Source organism: Pezoporus wallicus, unplaced genomic scaffold, assembly GCF_028554395.1.
Source record: "Pezoporus wallicus isolate ANWC-B61680 ecotype Strahan unplaced genomic scaffold, APGP_CSIRO_Pwel_v1 contig_5485, whole genome shotgun sequence".
Taxonomy (NCBI): domain Eukaryota; kingdom Metazoa; phylum Chordata; class Aves; order Psittaciformes; family Psittacidae; genus Pezoporus; species Pezoporus wallicus.
The window spans coordinates 4,195,098-4,210,922 of record NW_026641550.1 but is presented as its reverse complement, the minus strand read 5'-3'; the positions used below and the strand labels follow the sequence as shown (position 1 = coordinate 4,210,922).

The 15,825-nt window shown below is 40.0% G+C and overlaps 1 protein-coding gene across 5 annotated transcripts in view; it reads right to left on the bottom strand.

Annotated features, from left to right (window-relative positions):
* Window positions 1-614: 614 nt before the first annotated feature.
* The window catches only part of MBOAT1 (membrane bound O-acyltransferase domain containing 1), a 53,304-nt gene continuing 38,093 nt past the window's right edge, over window positions 615-15,825 (bottom strand). For 3 of the 5 annotated variants that reach the window (XM_057424334.1, XM_057424336.1, XM_057424335.1), the window contains 7 exons: window positions 13,335-13,518; window positions 11,541-11,733; window positions 8,675-8,778; window positions 5,847-5,911; window positions 4,136-4,268; window positions 2,819-2,970; window positions 615-1,020 (listed from right to left, as the gene is read on the bottom strand). In XM_057424334.1, coding sequence (XP_057280317.1) covers window positions 888-1,020; window positions 2,819-2,970; window positions 4,136-4,268; window positions 5,847-5,911; window positions 8,675-8,778; window positions 11,541-11,733; window positions 13,335-13,518 — 964 coding nt within the window. In that variant the 3' untranslated portion in view covers window positions 615-887. Of the gene's footprint in view, window positions 1,021-2,818; window positions 2,971-4,135; window positions 4,269-5,846; window positions 5,912-8,674; window positions 8,779-11,540; window positions 11,734-13,334; window positions 13,519-15,825 lie in introns of those variants that run through there. The other 2 variants (XM_057424337.1, XM_057424338.1) reach the window with 2 other exon arrangements.

Genomic DNA, 15,825 nt, shown 5'->3' with positions numbered 1-15,825 from the left:
CTGCATGGCTCCCCAGTTATTTTGATACTAAAATGGAAGTGCTGCATCATGCTGAAACTGCAAAGTAAAGCTGATGTAGCAACGAGCATCAGCTGTGTCGTTAGAGAAGTACAACTCTACAGATCACAGGGCAAATGTCACTTCTTTCACTCTAGGATGGGTTTCCCCATGCCTTTTGTTTTGCTTTTATTTGGTTTTAGATTTTGGCATCAGTTGCAAGTGTTTCCCAGCACCTATTCCCCAAGGGACTTGTCTCACCTTCATTGCCAGCAGGTGTCACACTGAAGGATGTGAAATACCCCTGCTACCAAGCTCAGGCTGCAGTCCCTGCTCTGGAGATTTCCCAGGAAAGCCCTGTTCCCCCTTCTCCCTGCCAGGGCCAAAGTCAGTGCCAGCACCTTGAGCAACCCCATGTCTGTAGTTTTCTACTTGCATTATCTCTTTCCACAGCCAAGAGATGAAAAGCTTCCCCTGCTAGCTGCCCACAGCACCAGGCCATCAGGCAGCTGGTCTAACTCTTTACAAGCTGCTTCCTGTCCTCTAATCACAGGATTATTTATTGATTAATAGTTGCATATTTCTGTAAAAGAGCAAAAATGCCTCTCTGAAAAAGCTTAAATATATAAAAACACTTCATAAAAATATTTATTAAAAAAGTCAAAATGCCCAAGGAGCCTGTAAACATTGCCTGTAAAATCTCTGTTAACTGGAATAATTTGAAATGTAGTCATTCAGGCTCTTTTCTGCCCTGTCCAGTAAGATTTTAAGATAAGCAATAGAAATGCCACTTGTCTCGTAGTTTGACCCTTATCCCACCCAGTTTCCTTCTTTTTTGTTTCCAATATGACAGCTTGATTTCCCAGTGTTGGCAATTTTCCTTGTAGTCATCATTTGTCTTTTCTTTTAACAGAGTTCAGCATGGCCTGATTCTGAGCCTTTCTTATGGAGTGAGCTTGAGGTCTGATTGGCAGCAAGAGCAACACCAAGATGCTCAGAATGTGCATGTGAAAATACATAGACCTGGGAACAAAAGCAGAAAAAGAATATTACATTTTTTTGCGGGTCAGAACATGAACTGTGAAACCTCAGTAAACCCATGCAGAATTTAGTGCTAAGAGAGGTGCGTGCAGAAAGTATGAACCTGACCTAGAAAGCACAAAAATACACACTTGAATTTCACACAGCTTATGTATGTAATATCTGCTGGTATCAATGAAAATGTTGCCAAGGATGTTAATGAGGTAAAGAAACAATCAGTGAACTGCAGAATCCAAAGTCTGACAGCTCAGATTAAGCCATGTAATTCAACCCCAGAACTATTCAGCCCATCTTTCTTTAAATGTTAAAGTATACAAGGCTACATTCTGAAGAAACATCCTTCATGCTTAGGACATAAAATTTCTGCAAGTTAATAAAATAAAAAAAAAAAGTGTCAGAAAAAAAAAAACAAAAACTTAATACCAATTGTTGAGATTCAAAATAAATCAAAACACTCAACGTTTAACTGGGGAATGTCAGGTTCACAGAAGGGCTGTCAGAAACAGGTTTCTACTCACAGATATCTTTATCTCTGAGTAGAGATATCTGGCATCTTATTAAACATCAGGGGTTTTTATTTCAAATAATTTGGTATACACGAGATGGAATAGAAATAAAAAATATTTAAACAAATTACATGGGGCTCTGGCAGCTTGGAGAGGATGATGTTTAGGAGCAGTATGGTCCACCCCTTAAAAACAGATGCACCTTTTTATGGTCTTGTTTATGTTTCTTACCATAATTCTTAGTATCTTTGTAAAGTGCTTAAGACCACCGCTAGGTGCGCAGTGTTCCAAAAACTCATGCTGTGGGTCAAAGGCCTACAATTTCCTTGCTTAGCAGTCTTGAAGTTTAAATGTTAACTAGGAAAAAAAAAAATCTAGGAAAAAAAAATCTAGGAAAAAAAAAAATCTAGGAAAAAAAAACATTAAGGAATGAAACTAAGAAAGATCTGGAGTAATTTTTATATGGTAAGTTTTCTGTGTTGAAATCAAATGTTTTAAGAAACAGGAACAGGAAATGTCAAAATCCAACCCCCTTCAAACAGACTTACTGACATCAGCTTCTTGACTACCAGTTTTATGCCTTTTATGTTAGAGGACCAAAACCTTCTTAACCGAAACCTGTCACTCTATTTTGACAGTTCACTGTAGAATGAAAGAAAAGTAAAGCAATGTAGTCTATTCTCCCTTTGCAAATTATTTTTTCAATTTCTCTATTTCAAGTTATTTTAATCAGAGTATATTTGATATACTCTGCAACACCAGTGTTCTACTATTTTTAAGGAACCTAAGGAAGTAATCACTTCCTATGAAGTACACAAAATGAAAAGCATAATCATTTCAAGAAGTAATGCTCTGTCTGGCACCTTCTTTATCTCCTCCTGATTGATCATATCTCCTGTTCTACGCATTCAGCAGCTGGAAACCTGGTCTTTTCTCATCAAGTCCTTCCTACTGCCAACTCACATGTTTCTTAACATCTCCAACCTTGGCCACTGTTAATGGCTGAGACTCAACTGTTTTGAAAAAGGAAACTGAGATGTGAAAAGACACATAAGGACACAGAAAGGCTTAGAAGTACAGGGGAAGTGTTCTGCATTGGCATTATTATCATCTTGTTAAGTTACAGGAGTGCAAAAATCACCAAATTATTAAGCACCCTTTTTGAACTCTTTTCAAATTTGATGGACTGTCAAGTGCCTTTAAGCGTCGTTTTGGGTTATTTAATAAGAGCCTGTACCAGTCTGGAGAGTATGAGTCAAAAGAAGAAGACTTACTTGTAAAACTTAATAGTGGGCTCAACAGCCAGCATAACAAATGGTGCAACAGTATAGCACACTGCCAGTTGAGTGACAACCCAGGTGACAACATCGTAGGCTATCTTGAGAGGCACTGAAGATAGGAAGTAATGTCTAAAATTGTTTCTTATCTGCAGGTCAGGAAAAAGTAAACAGAAAAATTCATAAATTAATTTCTCAGGCAAAGTCACACAGACACATTGCAGTATATGACTCTTCATGTATCATCAGCATTAGTATTACAGAAAAGTTTATACACCAGATAGAAAGCACTGCATGTAGCAAGACAGACATGTATTGACCGGTCATCCAGAGAAGCAAACAGAGAAGTGCCCCCCAGTTTCCTCTATAGCAATCAGAGGAGCAGACTCTCATGCTGGGTATCTGGCATATCTTTGGGGAAGGGAGTTGTGATCTGATGTTTCTCCCTCCTGATTTTATTACTGGTTATCTATGGTGAAAAAAAATTACTTTAAATGAACAAATACGTGTTTACCCTTGTGTGCATGTGTTGTTCCCTGAAGGTTTTAGTTTATCTTCATATCTATGAAATCCTCATAAATGAGAGTCAAAGCACATTAAGAACACATGTTCAGCAACCTGTTCTAGCCATAGCAGTTAGTATGATCACTAGTTTAATTCACCTTTAAATTGACCTGGCTGCTTATCCAATAGTCAAACTCTCATAACAGTGGTGCTTTCCAGCCCTGTGCAACTGGCTGGTTCAGCCTGAAAGATCAGCAGTGGTAAATTGAACAACAGGGAGTCATATCTTCAACATTTTGTCTTTGGTGACTCTACCCAAGATGAGGCACATAAACACCATAAACCAGTTTACTGCACCAATCGCATCCCCATGAAAGAGTTTATGTTTGAGCTAATCCTCAACTCATAACAGCTTCTTATGAAAGACTGGGCCCAGAGCGGATTACACACAGCATATAGGTAACATGACCTAGCAGAAGTCTGGACTGTAGCATATCCTTGAATCTCAAGCTAATTTGACTATATGGACATACAGGACTGCCAACTGTAGACCCACAAGCAACATTTCCTCTGACAGCCAGGGACAGCAATATAGCATGTTCAGAACTGGTGCTAGTTATAAATGCTCAGGGTACTTTGAAATCAATACATCAATACAGAATAAAGTTTCAGTGAACTTCAAGCCTGCAAAGGCACGAGAGAGAACTCACAGCAGGGACAAGCTGCTTCACCATGTCAGGGTGGTCCCTGCAGTTGACAACTGGATAGTATCTAGCATAGCCTTAGAAGAGAACAATGAAAGGTACATACTGCTCTGGCTGCAAGCGTGATAAGGATTCCAGTGAGAAACGTAAAATAATATCCAGGATAGATACCATGCCACAGGGCAGACAGGATAAATGTTAAAGCTGTAGGGTACCAGGGAGCTCTGTCATAGCAGACACTGCAAAACAAAAACAAAACAAGAAAAGGCTGAATACAATTGAACAATTGACACTGCAGTTCAAAACCTTCTCTGTTTTTAAGGTCTTCTGTTTTCTTAATGGTCTTATCTTGCCTCTTTTGCAGACCAGGCCATGAGGCACTCTCTCTTCATTTAGGTGGAGGTTTTATCATAGAATCACAGAATCATTAGGGTTGGAAAGGACCTTAAGATCATCTAGTTCCAGTCCCCTGCAGTGGGCAGGGACACCTTACGCTAAATCATATCACCCAAGGTCTCATCCAACCTGGTCTTGAACACTGCAAGGGATGGAGCATTCACAGCCTCCCTGGGCAACCCATTCCAGTGCCTCACCACCCTAACAGGAAAGAATTTCTTTCTTATGTATTTATGCACTGAGTATAAAAAGCGTGCTTGTACAGATATTCCTGGTGCTCACAGCATTTAAATAAATAATGGGGCAAAGGGCAGGTAAAACTTCATTCACCTTTAAAACTCTATCTGGAATCATACTTTACCCTACAAGATCAAGAGTGGCTCAAAAGGCAGAGATGTGACCCCACCCTTCACTCAGGAATGAAGGTATTTTTAGGCACTGTTACCTGGCAAATGCAGGAACAACTAGGAGTGCCACAAGCTATTGCAAAGTGGGGGATTTCTGCTAACTTTAGCAGCCCAAAATCTTACTCCAAAGACGCAAGCGAATGATACCATTTCAAGAGCACACCAACTGGTCTATTTGGCTATCTGAAGTTTAACTGAAACGCTGTGTTCCAAAGAAACAAGTCAAGATAATGAAGATAATGCACTTCTTACCATGAACATCATTTGAATCATGAAAAATAGTAGACATTGACTTTTAAGATACATATATAACACCAAAAAAGTTATAACTGCAATAAATCTGTGCCTGCTTTTCAGATACCACATTGACTATATGCTGAGCTTTAATCATGCCAAAAGTGTAACGAGTAACGAGAGACAGTTCAGTCTACAAAATTTGGACTTATGCTAGTATTTATATGTGCCTTATCGGTCACTGGTTAAAATCAGATCCTCTCAGTGCTATAAGAAGTCTGTTCTCCATATACTGGAGAAGACCAGGGACCTCCTGGCAAGCATTTTCTGGTAACTCCAAACCAGACTACATGGGGGCTCTGAACATTTTGATTTCTCTCCAGTTCTAGCTGAACTGAATCCCAGTGACACAGCAAGGCTCACCTCTGGTAGTAATACACATGGGAAATACAACATAGCAAAATGAAACAGTACAGAAAGAACAACAGAGGCAAACAGAAGCCTAAAAGATGCCATCAAAACTCTACTGCTTTTTATTATGGAAGACTTGAATAGTTCATTTATGCCTTTGCTGCTCATATATAAAATGCAGGCATTTTACATTTGCAACAGTAAAACTTTACAGCACCAAATACCCTTGTGTTCCACCAACCGTTACACACAGAGGAAACAAAGAAACAGCAAGAGGCTATACATTTGTGAGATTCACCAGTCAGGGGCTTTCCAGGCCATCTATAGTTTTGGGGTCTCACAAGCCTGTCACTGATTCATTACTCTTACCGTTTTAGCCAGGCAGCTGTCTGAATGTTCCAGTTTTCAATGTACATTTTAAAACTCGTTGCAGTCTAAGAAAGAAATTCACACGGTAAGTTAGCACTGACACCTGTAAACTAATACTTGCATTTTAAATTAGAGAGGAGATAGACAGAAAATATTGATTCTAGTAGCTATGCTGCTGTGCAATAGTCCATCCTTACACTAACATGTTTTGGGAGGAACGTTAATTAGGCTGATTGCTCACCACTAGCACTTGGCACTTGCTATCAAATCTCACTTTCTTCTGTAAAATTAAATGCAATGTTTGGTTATTTTTCAAATCATCGGAAATCTGAAAAGCTTTCTTGTTTTAAATGCTTGTCCTTTCCTTCAGTTCCTAAACAGCATCATTTTTGGAAGAGATATCTTGCCACCCATTATGCAGTCTGGGCTTCCCTAGAGTGCTATTAAAACAAAGTGTTATAAAGCCTAAAAGAAATTGATTGTTATTTGGAGAAGGCAGAAGGAAGACTGAAAAACATGCACAAAAATGTTGGGACTAAATTTAGAAGCCAATTCTCAGCCCATTGCCCAGCTTAACAAACCAGTTTGGACTCCAGGGTCCTGGGAGAACATCCTGCACCTCTTCACAGCAGCAATTCCCCCAGCTTTAGAGGGCTGCTGGACTCCATTCAGCATCAGTTCCCCTAATCCTGGTCAGTTCACCTCTGACAGTTCCACATCCCCACTCCCCCTTGTTCCTTGCCTGCTGACAGAAGCCTCTGAGGACATCACCAAGCAGGGACATGAGTCACTGACACCACATTATTTTGCCATATTAGCTGAAGGGAAAGGCACGCTGAAAAGATGGATTAACGACAAAGGCTTGCAAGGGGAATATGCAGATATTTTTGCACTCCATGCAGAATCCTGAAGGCGAGCACTTCATCCTCTGTGTTTAAGGAGTTAAAACAATTAGCAATTCCCAATGTAGTACTACCACATTTTAATTGCATTGCTGCACCAAGTGAAGCCAAGAAAAATATCACTTCTCTGCCAACTAATATTGTCATTCTCTTTTGGCCTCCTTTAAGTTCCCCTGTTACATTACCAAGAGAGAAAGTAGCCATTGGTTGTCAAAATCTGCATGCTGCCTAGGCTTTCAAGTCCTCATCACATTTTAACGCCCCCACAACTCCTACCATGTGCTTATCTTTACTACAGATCAGGTCATTTCTTAGCCACATTTGGCACTCAATTTCCCAACTTTTAAGCAATTTTACATATGCAGGTGGCTATACCTGCTGAAAACACGTTGTACAATCACACTTAAACTTCAAGTCCTGGAATTAGTATTGGCACATGAAATGATAATTCAAGGTTGACCCTAAATAATGTTTTTTGTAGCTTCTTTTTCTCATTTTTGCACATGATCACATCAATCGAGAGCACTCTGTTTTATGCTCCTGGAAATAATTTCTCCATCCTGATCTCTATTGCCCTTGTGAGCAGTAAAGGAAGTTTTGAGGGGCCTACAGTTCAGTGAGTAGAGAGAATCAAAGGCTCCCATTTCCTTAATTTAGCTTGACTGAAAAGCACTGCTTGCACTTCCCTCCTTCAACCAGTAACCGCCTTGACTCATCAAGGTAGGAATCACCTTCTGCCCCAAAACTGAATCAGACAGTGATTTAAGATCTCAGAGTTGTATCTAGGGTGCTGCTGCTGTTGAGGAGTGTAAAGTATTTCTGGCTGTGTATTCTGAACCACTTAAGGAGATATGTACACTGAGGATTAATTAAGGTAAAAAAGGAGGACAGAGAAAGGATGTTGAGAAAGACAGACTGTATAATGATACTTCCAGTTTTGGCATCTTTCAATGATGAACTACAGGAACTCATTTTTGAGAAGAGCTATTACAGCACATCTGCTTAGTCACAGATCATTCAGCAGTAAAGCAGTCAACTTATTTTCGTCTGCTTTTCCTTTTAAAATCATAACTACAGAATTACAGGGGGGAAGCTCCTCTTATTTTGAAAGAAAAGAAGCCTTTAGAAAGCAGTCTCAGACGCACACATTTTCACATCTCACTGGCATTCACAAAATACTTTTAGGGGCAAACAAATTACATTGTTTCTCTAATGCAAAAGACGGCCAATCATAAATAGCTCGCAAAAGATGGCCAATCATAAGTAGCTTACAAAAGACTAATGCAGTCACAAGAAACATGTGCAAGACACGTTCTAAGAAATAGCGTGGTTTGCTGAACAGAACTCTAGATCAGCGGCCATCTGAAGTTCTATATGGCCCTGCCAGTACCCATCCAGGTTCCTCAGTTTGTACCCATTATCTCTTCAACCCTTGCTCTTCACCATTTACAACAGACACTCCAAGCTTGTGCAGGGACTCAGACTTTGCAAATGTTTGTGCAATGCCTTCTCGTGGCGGCCTCTTTCACTATCACCACCCATCTCAACTGGGCTAAAAAAGTGGGAAGACTGTTAGAAGTAAACAGCATACACCACAGATGGTGGAGAATCATAGCTGTGAGCAATTTACTGACCTGCTGAACTCAGCCACAATCCACAGTAATTGACTGCTCATTTATAAAACATCTGATATAATCACTTATTAGCCCTCTATAAACTACTAAAAAACACAACCTGAATACAGAGCATGATGAAGCCTGTGTGACAGATGCTTTTTATCTGCCCAGCAGGTAAAATGCAAAACCTCTTCATGTTAAAGAGGGGTAGCCCAGTGGCACGGACTTGCTTTCCTTCTGGCAAAGCTTCTCCCCATTAGCATGGTTATTTCTCTATGATTATGCCAATGCAGCCACAGCTTTATCTCACCTCAATGTTCCAGATATTCAAATTGGACAACAGGTCCCAGCAGAAAGTGCCTCTGTCATCAACTCCACTGAATCCATAACCAGCTGCATTGTTGACTGCATCTGCTGCAATGTCAAAGCAAAACAGATCAAATCAGACTGCTGGCAGAGTCACGTTTTCTTACAAGTCAGTATGACACTAAACACACGTTCAAGCCAGCTTTGTAGCAATTAGCATGCTCTCTTTCAAAGAGAAGCTTCTTCCTGGCAAAGGGCACTGTTATAAGGCAACAGAAGAGTCATTTCCTCCAGAGGAAAGATTAGCTACTCCTTGGGCAGAAGAATAAATAATGAAAGAACAACAGATAGTAATCACTTTAATTTGCTTTTATTATTCAAGATAGATAGAGTTGCCATAACATGACTAAGCACTTTCCTTAAAAGGGTACCTGGATGTCACAGCGTTTTCCAGAATTAAGAACTGTAGTGTCTCAAAGACATGCTTACCATTTCTATTAAGAGCTCCAGTGTGGTTGTTTAATTAAGACTTTCATTCAGACTTCCACAGAGAAAGACTTTTGCTAATCCCATTGCTCAGTGCCTCACTAAAGTATCTCACCACCTCCATATATCAAATATTGAGTAGCTTTGATTACAGACTTAACTACTTTAAGTGCAAATAAAGGCTTGGGTGTTCGTAAGCATTTCACATGCTGAACTCTTTGCCAAGGTGCCGGTCAACTACCTCCCCTTTCACCTTTGCCTGGGAACCACCTCATCACTGGGTTTCAAGATTATGCTTTCAACATGTTCCTGCCAGAAATCCTCTCTCTGGGTACTAAGAAAACAGGAGGTATCCATTATCTCTGGGTCTCCAGGTGCAGCCAACACTGGTGATTATTGGAACAAAAAGGAAAAACACAATACAGGTAAGGCTTTCCATTCTAGATCGTTTACAAAATACAAGCCTGGTTATGTTTTAGAAAAGTCAGCTTTGTAAATGCAGGCACAAAAAAAAATCCTGGATTTCCTCCTCCTTGCTCCAAGGGTGGCAGGGACCACTTAATGTTTCTTTGCCAAAACCAGGAAACAAGAAGTCTTGGGACGTAATAATACAGCAGACCCATCAACCTCTTGCTTCCTGAGCTGCTGTCTGCAGAGCAAGGTGCAAAGCACAGGACCACCACAATTGCCTGCCTTTAAATTCCTCACAAGACCCCAAGCTCCACAAAGCCCAGCTGAGATTTTCCCAACTTGAACAGCTCTGGCTTATCACTTTCACAGCTCGTTGGATGCAGGAGCTCAGACCCAAATTGATTTCATCAGCAGCTGTGTTAGATTTACAGCCATGTTCCCATGACCATCCCTAATGCAGCAAGAAGCTGAATTCTCCGTCTTTACATGGATCTGGAGGAATTCAGCGGCGAGGCTTTTGAACAATAGCGTGCCTGTCCTTTTCTGAGGACAGGAAGCGCTTATCAGCCTTTTCAGCAGGCACTTTTGTGATGCCCTGGGCCATGCCACCAGGAGCTAAACTGCAAAAGGATAAAGTGTCTGCTGTTGTGCTGCCTAGATTTGAAAAGTGAATAATAGAAGCCTCGCCCTCCAGTATGCAATGCATGCTTTTGTGAACTGCCTCATTTGTAAAGAGATTTCTACAGCCTCTATGGCTTAGTCATATCACAAATCCAAGTTCAGTTTATCTCTTTCATAATGGACTTCTAGTTAATTATAATGCTAGAAAAAAATGAGGCAACATTTTAACACTGGGTTGAACAAAAATAAGATTCTGAGCAAGCAATTCTTTATCCCAAAGCCTTTCCTATCCCACACATGCCAGTCCTGGCCGCTTTCTCTCGATCTGTCAGTTTTAGTCACAGCCTTGTAATCAATTTCCCTGGCTCTTTCCTTCCCATCTCAATGACACTCTGCTCGGTTTCAGGTGTATATATTGCTGGCTGGGCTTTCAGGACCTCCTCTACACACAAAGTCTTTGTAATAACAGCAAAACAAATCCAGTCTCTCAATTTTCAGCCAGGCCTAGAAGGACTCGACTCCTCACACTTAGATGGGAAAGGTGACTTCTAAAAGAAAGAAGGTAAAATACAAAAACATTATTTTGGCCACCAGTCTACCTGGCTCCCAATAAAAGAAATTTCTTTTTTTTTTTCTATGATGAGTTCCTCTTTCTTCTCTTCTCCTTCTCCTTCCAGAGGTTCTTTGGTCCTTTTCAACATCTCCTTTGTTCCCCACCTTCCCCACGGTCTCAAATCCTTTCTCTTTAGCTCTCAAAGCTAACATGAGCAGAGAACTGCACTGTGCCTAAATGCAAAGCCTAACTTCAGCCCCCCAGTAAGCACCACAGCTTTCTGATACATATGCATGTACTAAAGATGTCCCTAAAGGAAGAGAGAGATCTGTTTGCACTGTAACATACTGGTAAAGCGTGAGCCAGCATGACATGTTTTAACCTCCTAACCCTACTGATATATGTAAATTATAAATAAACTATAAAAATCAAAGTTTAGAGTGGACAAACTTTCTTCCCCTCAGTAAAATTAATTTGGTACAGTTACAAAGTTTTAAGTAAGATGGAATTGACTTTACTGGCAATCACCTGAAAAGCAGATTGGATGTCAGTGGGAATTTGGCCTAGGGAATGTCACACAAGGTAGGTTTGATACATATTTTTCAAAACTTTTGACGTCTCCCCAATTAAGCAGGGTCCACTGCCTACAAGAACGCATGTACAAGAACACAAGAACCCACTTCCACAAGGACTACAGGTCTAGGAACTAATTTGTTCCCCCGCATCCCTCATGTTTCAGACCACTTCCCCCATTTATGAACTTGTTACCCACAGAAATAAGTAATGTAGCCAGACTTACCTAATGTCCATGCAAAGTAATACTTTGGTTTTGCTGCCTGTGCTACAACATACAGGTAACCAAGTCTTGACAAGAAGGGTGTTTTATCAAGAAATTCGTTATCAATAATATATGCCATAGGAAAGCTCTTGGTAAGTGTCAAGAATAAAATGAGAGATACTAGTGTGATACACAGCTTGTACATCACTGCTCCCTAAAAAACACAAACAACAATGAAGCATTCATTAGAAACATTTGCTTAAGGGGAAAGAAAAGGCAGTGCTCATGGCATACAAAACCAATGCATTTCAAGAACCAATAAAGTTAGGAGTGACAAAGCTGATAATAATTAATTTAAAAAGGTGGTAAAGAAAAGGTCACAGTCAAAGCTTTAGCTTAATTTGGTTTATTGAGCTACCTATAGATAGGTACAAAGGACAATTAGGAATCAAAATTGGTGATGAACTTCACGAGAGACTCCTAAAAATCAGTCAGTGGAGGTCCTCAAATGAGAAATTAAATAAGCAAACAAAACCCTACAATGGAAACCAGAAATCCTCCCTATAGGTATTGTCGTCTCCTCTAACTAAAGACTAGATTCCTCCTGAAAGCCAAAAGCATTCAGTACAACAGTAGGTCCTACTGTTCAGCTACCATCCAGAGGTCCAGCTGAAAATCACTTGTCCTAAAAGCATCCATCTTACCCCATGTTGTGGGAAGGTATGCATGCTGTGTATCTGCTATGCCACAGTATTTTCTATTACAGCTCTCTAGCTTTCTATATATTACTATTGACAATCATGTCAGTAGTTTGAAGCTCAGTTTCTAATACACATCAGGAGTAAACTCTTCTTAATACAGTCATAATCAAAAAGGTAAATCTAGTACTTGGGTGCCATGTAAAAATTGACTCACATTCTCAAAAGACCAATAGCAGTGCAATATGCTGTCGAAACAACAGTGTGTTTTTTGATCCCAAGTAGTCTTTATATATTCTCCATATTCTGGAATAAACCGATGTGCGGTTACCTTTAATGCTAATTTTAATGTTTTCTGCTAACTCGCATCTAAAACCATATAGGTCTTATTCTGACTAATGTAAATCAGAATTAGCACCACTAAAGTCAGTAGAAATAGAAGAGTGTGCAACAGGCATCAGATATGCATAGGCACATACTCAACTTCTGAGGAGGCGTTCTGCACACACTCACAAAACTATACATTCAGTGTCACCTTAAGATAAGGGAGAGGAATTTGGTTCTTGTGCTACATTACCCTGCCTTACAAGGTCACTTTCTAAGAAGGTTTTAGTATTATTTTAAATATATAGAATAAAATTTGTGTTAATAGTATGTGAAAAATGACCTCTACGTCATCTTACAGCTTGAGAGTCTCTTACAAAGAAGAAACTAGCTGGAGAAGCTCGTTTCTGATTAGACGTGATTCATGTACTTCTAACATCTCTCGCACTGTGGGTGAGATTTGACTTGCATTCCTCTTCTGTCTGAAGCTGAACAGCAACTTGTCATTGTCAGAACCTGCAGACCATTCCCATTGCTACACAAAGGACATGCATTAACCAATGACCCGTTTTGTAAGCCAAATGCATTTGGGAATTCAAGAGAAAGACACTAGCCCATTCACCCCTGACCCTAAGATAAAAACAGGGGCCACTTCACAGGAAAAAAATCACTAATGTTTACTGGGAAGATATTCCAAAAATAGATTTTCTTCTTAATTTTTAATTACGAGATTCATCCTCAAAGTTGTACTCTCCCGGCCTTTGCAATACGTCTTTGCCATTTTAAAACTTACAGTTGGAGAAGGATCAGGAAGTCTGTCATAACCCTTCTGCTTCCAGTTCACTTCTAAGAGTTTCATGTGCACATGCCTCCCTTCAATGAAGGCTATATAATCCTTGTAATTGCTGCAAGGCCCAGCTATGATGCTCATAAAATTGAGGAGATAGCTTAAATACTCCAGTAAAGAAGGTCTTGACCTGTGAAAATCATCCACATACAACAAAACAAAACAAGGTAAAACACAGCAAGGGCTTTTACCAATGCTTTTTGTTGTACTGTTTGCCTCAGCCTCCAGCTCTCTCCTACCACCCTCCCCTCAGCTGAAAGCTCACTAAATCTGTTTTGGAGAATATGAAGCACAGCCTCTCTTATATCCCAGTGATGTCTGGCAGATGGCAGTCACAACAAGGGTATCGTGGAAGTGCTTAAGCTACAGGTGAGCAAATGCTACTGATTTGAGTAGTTGTCATCTTATTGCTTAGAAACATACCCACTCTCAAACAAATCGACTTGCACATTTTGAACAAGCCAGCAGTATCAGGAGTGAGAAGCTGGTAATTGTCTTTGAACATCTGTCCAGTATGTCAGGGACCAGTAACAGCTGGTAAACTGCAAGCTGAGCTACACTGGTCTCACCAAGCTGTGCCATGCAGTACCTTGCCTTCTCATGAAGACCACAGGGCATGGAGCATTTAAGACCAGGACTCCCAGGCCTGAAAGGAGCTCTCATGCACCCTTCAGTTCAGCCTTTTGAAGAATGGGAAGTGTGATGTGAGACATAGAGGAAGAGGATGAAGAGGCACTCTGTTCTACTGTGCAAATGAAGGAAGTAATTGACTGTATTGTACCACAAACAGGAAAAGGAACTGATTGGGAAAAAAAAACACCATAAATTAAAAGACACTTGAAGCTGAAAGTCAAAGAAAATTCATCATGTTCATTATTTCCATTTTGCAAATTCCCACAAGTTCCTTTGGGGTTTTATATTAGATGTAAAATGAAGAAGATCCATTGCCCTTACTATGGATCAGTGGCATGGAAAAGAAAGATGCACAGGCCTCTCACCACTAGTGCAATTTGTAAATTGTTGGGCTTGTTTTATTGATGTGGCGGAAAACACCAACATCCAAATTCTACAGAAATACGCAGTGCTCTCCACTAACATCCTAATAGCCGCTCTCCAAATAAACAAGGATGAGTATAGAAACTAGAGCACAGTGGTTCAGGGCTCTCCTATCCAAGAAACAGATGAACACTCATAGACCAAAACCCACTTAAAATTCCTTCAGAACAAACCAATTTTCTAGCAGGAAAACTAAGCAACAGTTAAACATTTGCTGTTGCCTACTTTTATTCTGATGCGGAATTAGCTTGAAAAAACAGTTAGCTTAGCCAGGATTTTCTGCATTCATGCTGCTGGTTATTGTAGATGTTAGTGCCTAAATGGTATGTTCTCTGGTGAAAGCATTTCACAGAATGATGCAGCAAACAACTGGGGTAAGGCTCATCTTTCTGTTCTGCAAAATCAGGTCGATAATTTGGGCTTCTAAGCTCTACAGTAAGATTAAAAATAAAGTCATTAGTTTCAGCTTAGATTCTGCACATGGTTGGGTGGGGAGACATGAGCAATGCATGAAGGAATGTACAGAGGATGAGTGAGAAACAAAAACAGACCAAGAACAGGAGGGAAGACAAAAGGCTGTATTACCAAAGGGGATTTAAAACTCTTCAGTTGTGACTTGTCTGCCACCAGCACTTGAGTTACTGGCATGTACTTTTCTGTTATGAGCTCATCTACTGTACAAGAAAGAAAAAAAAAAGGCCTGTTTGGTGAGAATTTGACTAGAATTAGTCATATTGTAACAGGGGCCCAGCACAGCTAAAATTATGCTGTGAGCTATAAAAATAGACACAAAGCTATTGGTCTTACAAAAAGTTAAACAAGTCTCCCTACAGGATTTCTGCTTTTCAAGAAATTACTCCCTCCTTACTTTTAGAGGCTCATCAGCAGATTTTCTGATGGCTGAATCTTCTGCCTTGGAAATGAAGGAAATCATTTCCTCAGCCTTGAACGTTTCATGGTGAATAGTAGCTATGGTTCTAAGACTAATTCAGTAACACTAATTCTTCAAGAAAAAAAGAAGAAATAAATTAAAAAAAAAAAAATCACCTGTATCCTGCACGTGTATTGAGAGATAAATTAGGGAAAAAAAGGTGCTCAAAGATACGACAAACATGCAGTTTCTCTCCAAAACCTGAGAGGACAAGTCACACAACACGATGGACTAGGAGTGTTAACATTACAGAGGGAGCTAGGAAAAATAAAATTTCAGAATCCAAGAAGTATAGCAAAGAAAAGCAGCACTTGAAGTGGCAGAGTCAAACCAAAACAGATTTTTACTACCACAGTGGTTTGCTGACAGAGGAGAAGTATGCTGCTTGGAAAAACAACATATCAAAAGTAAGACGAAGACAACACCCAAAAGTCTATACAGTACAGTCTT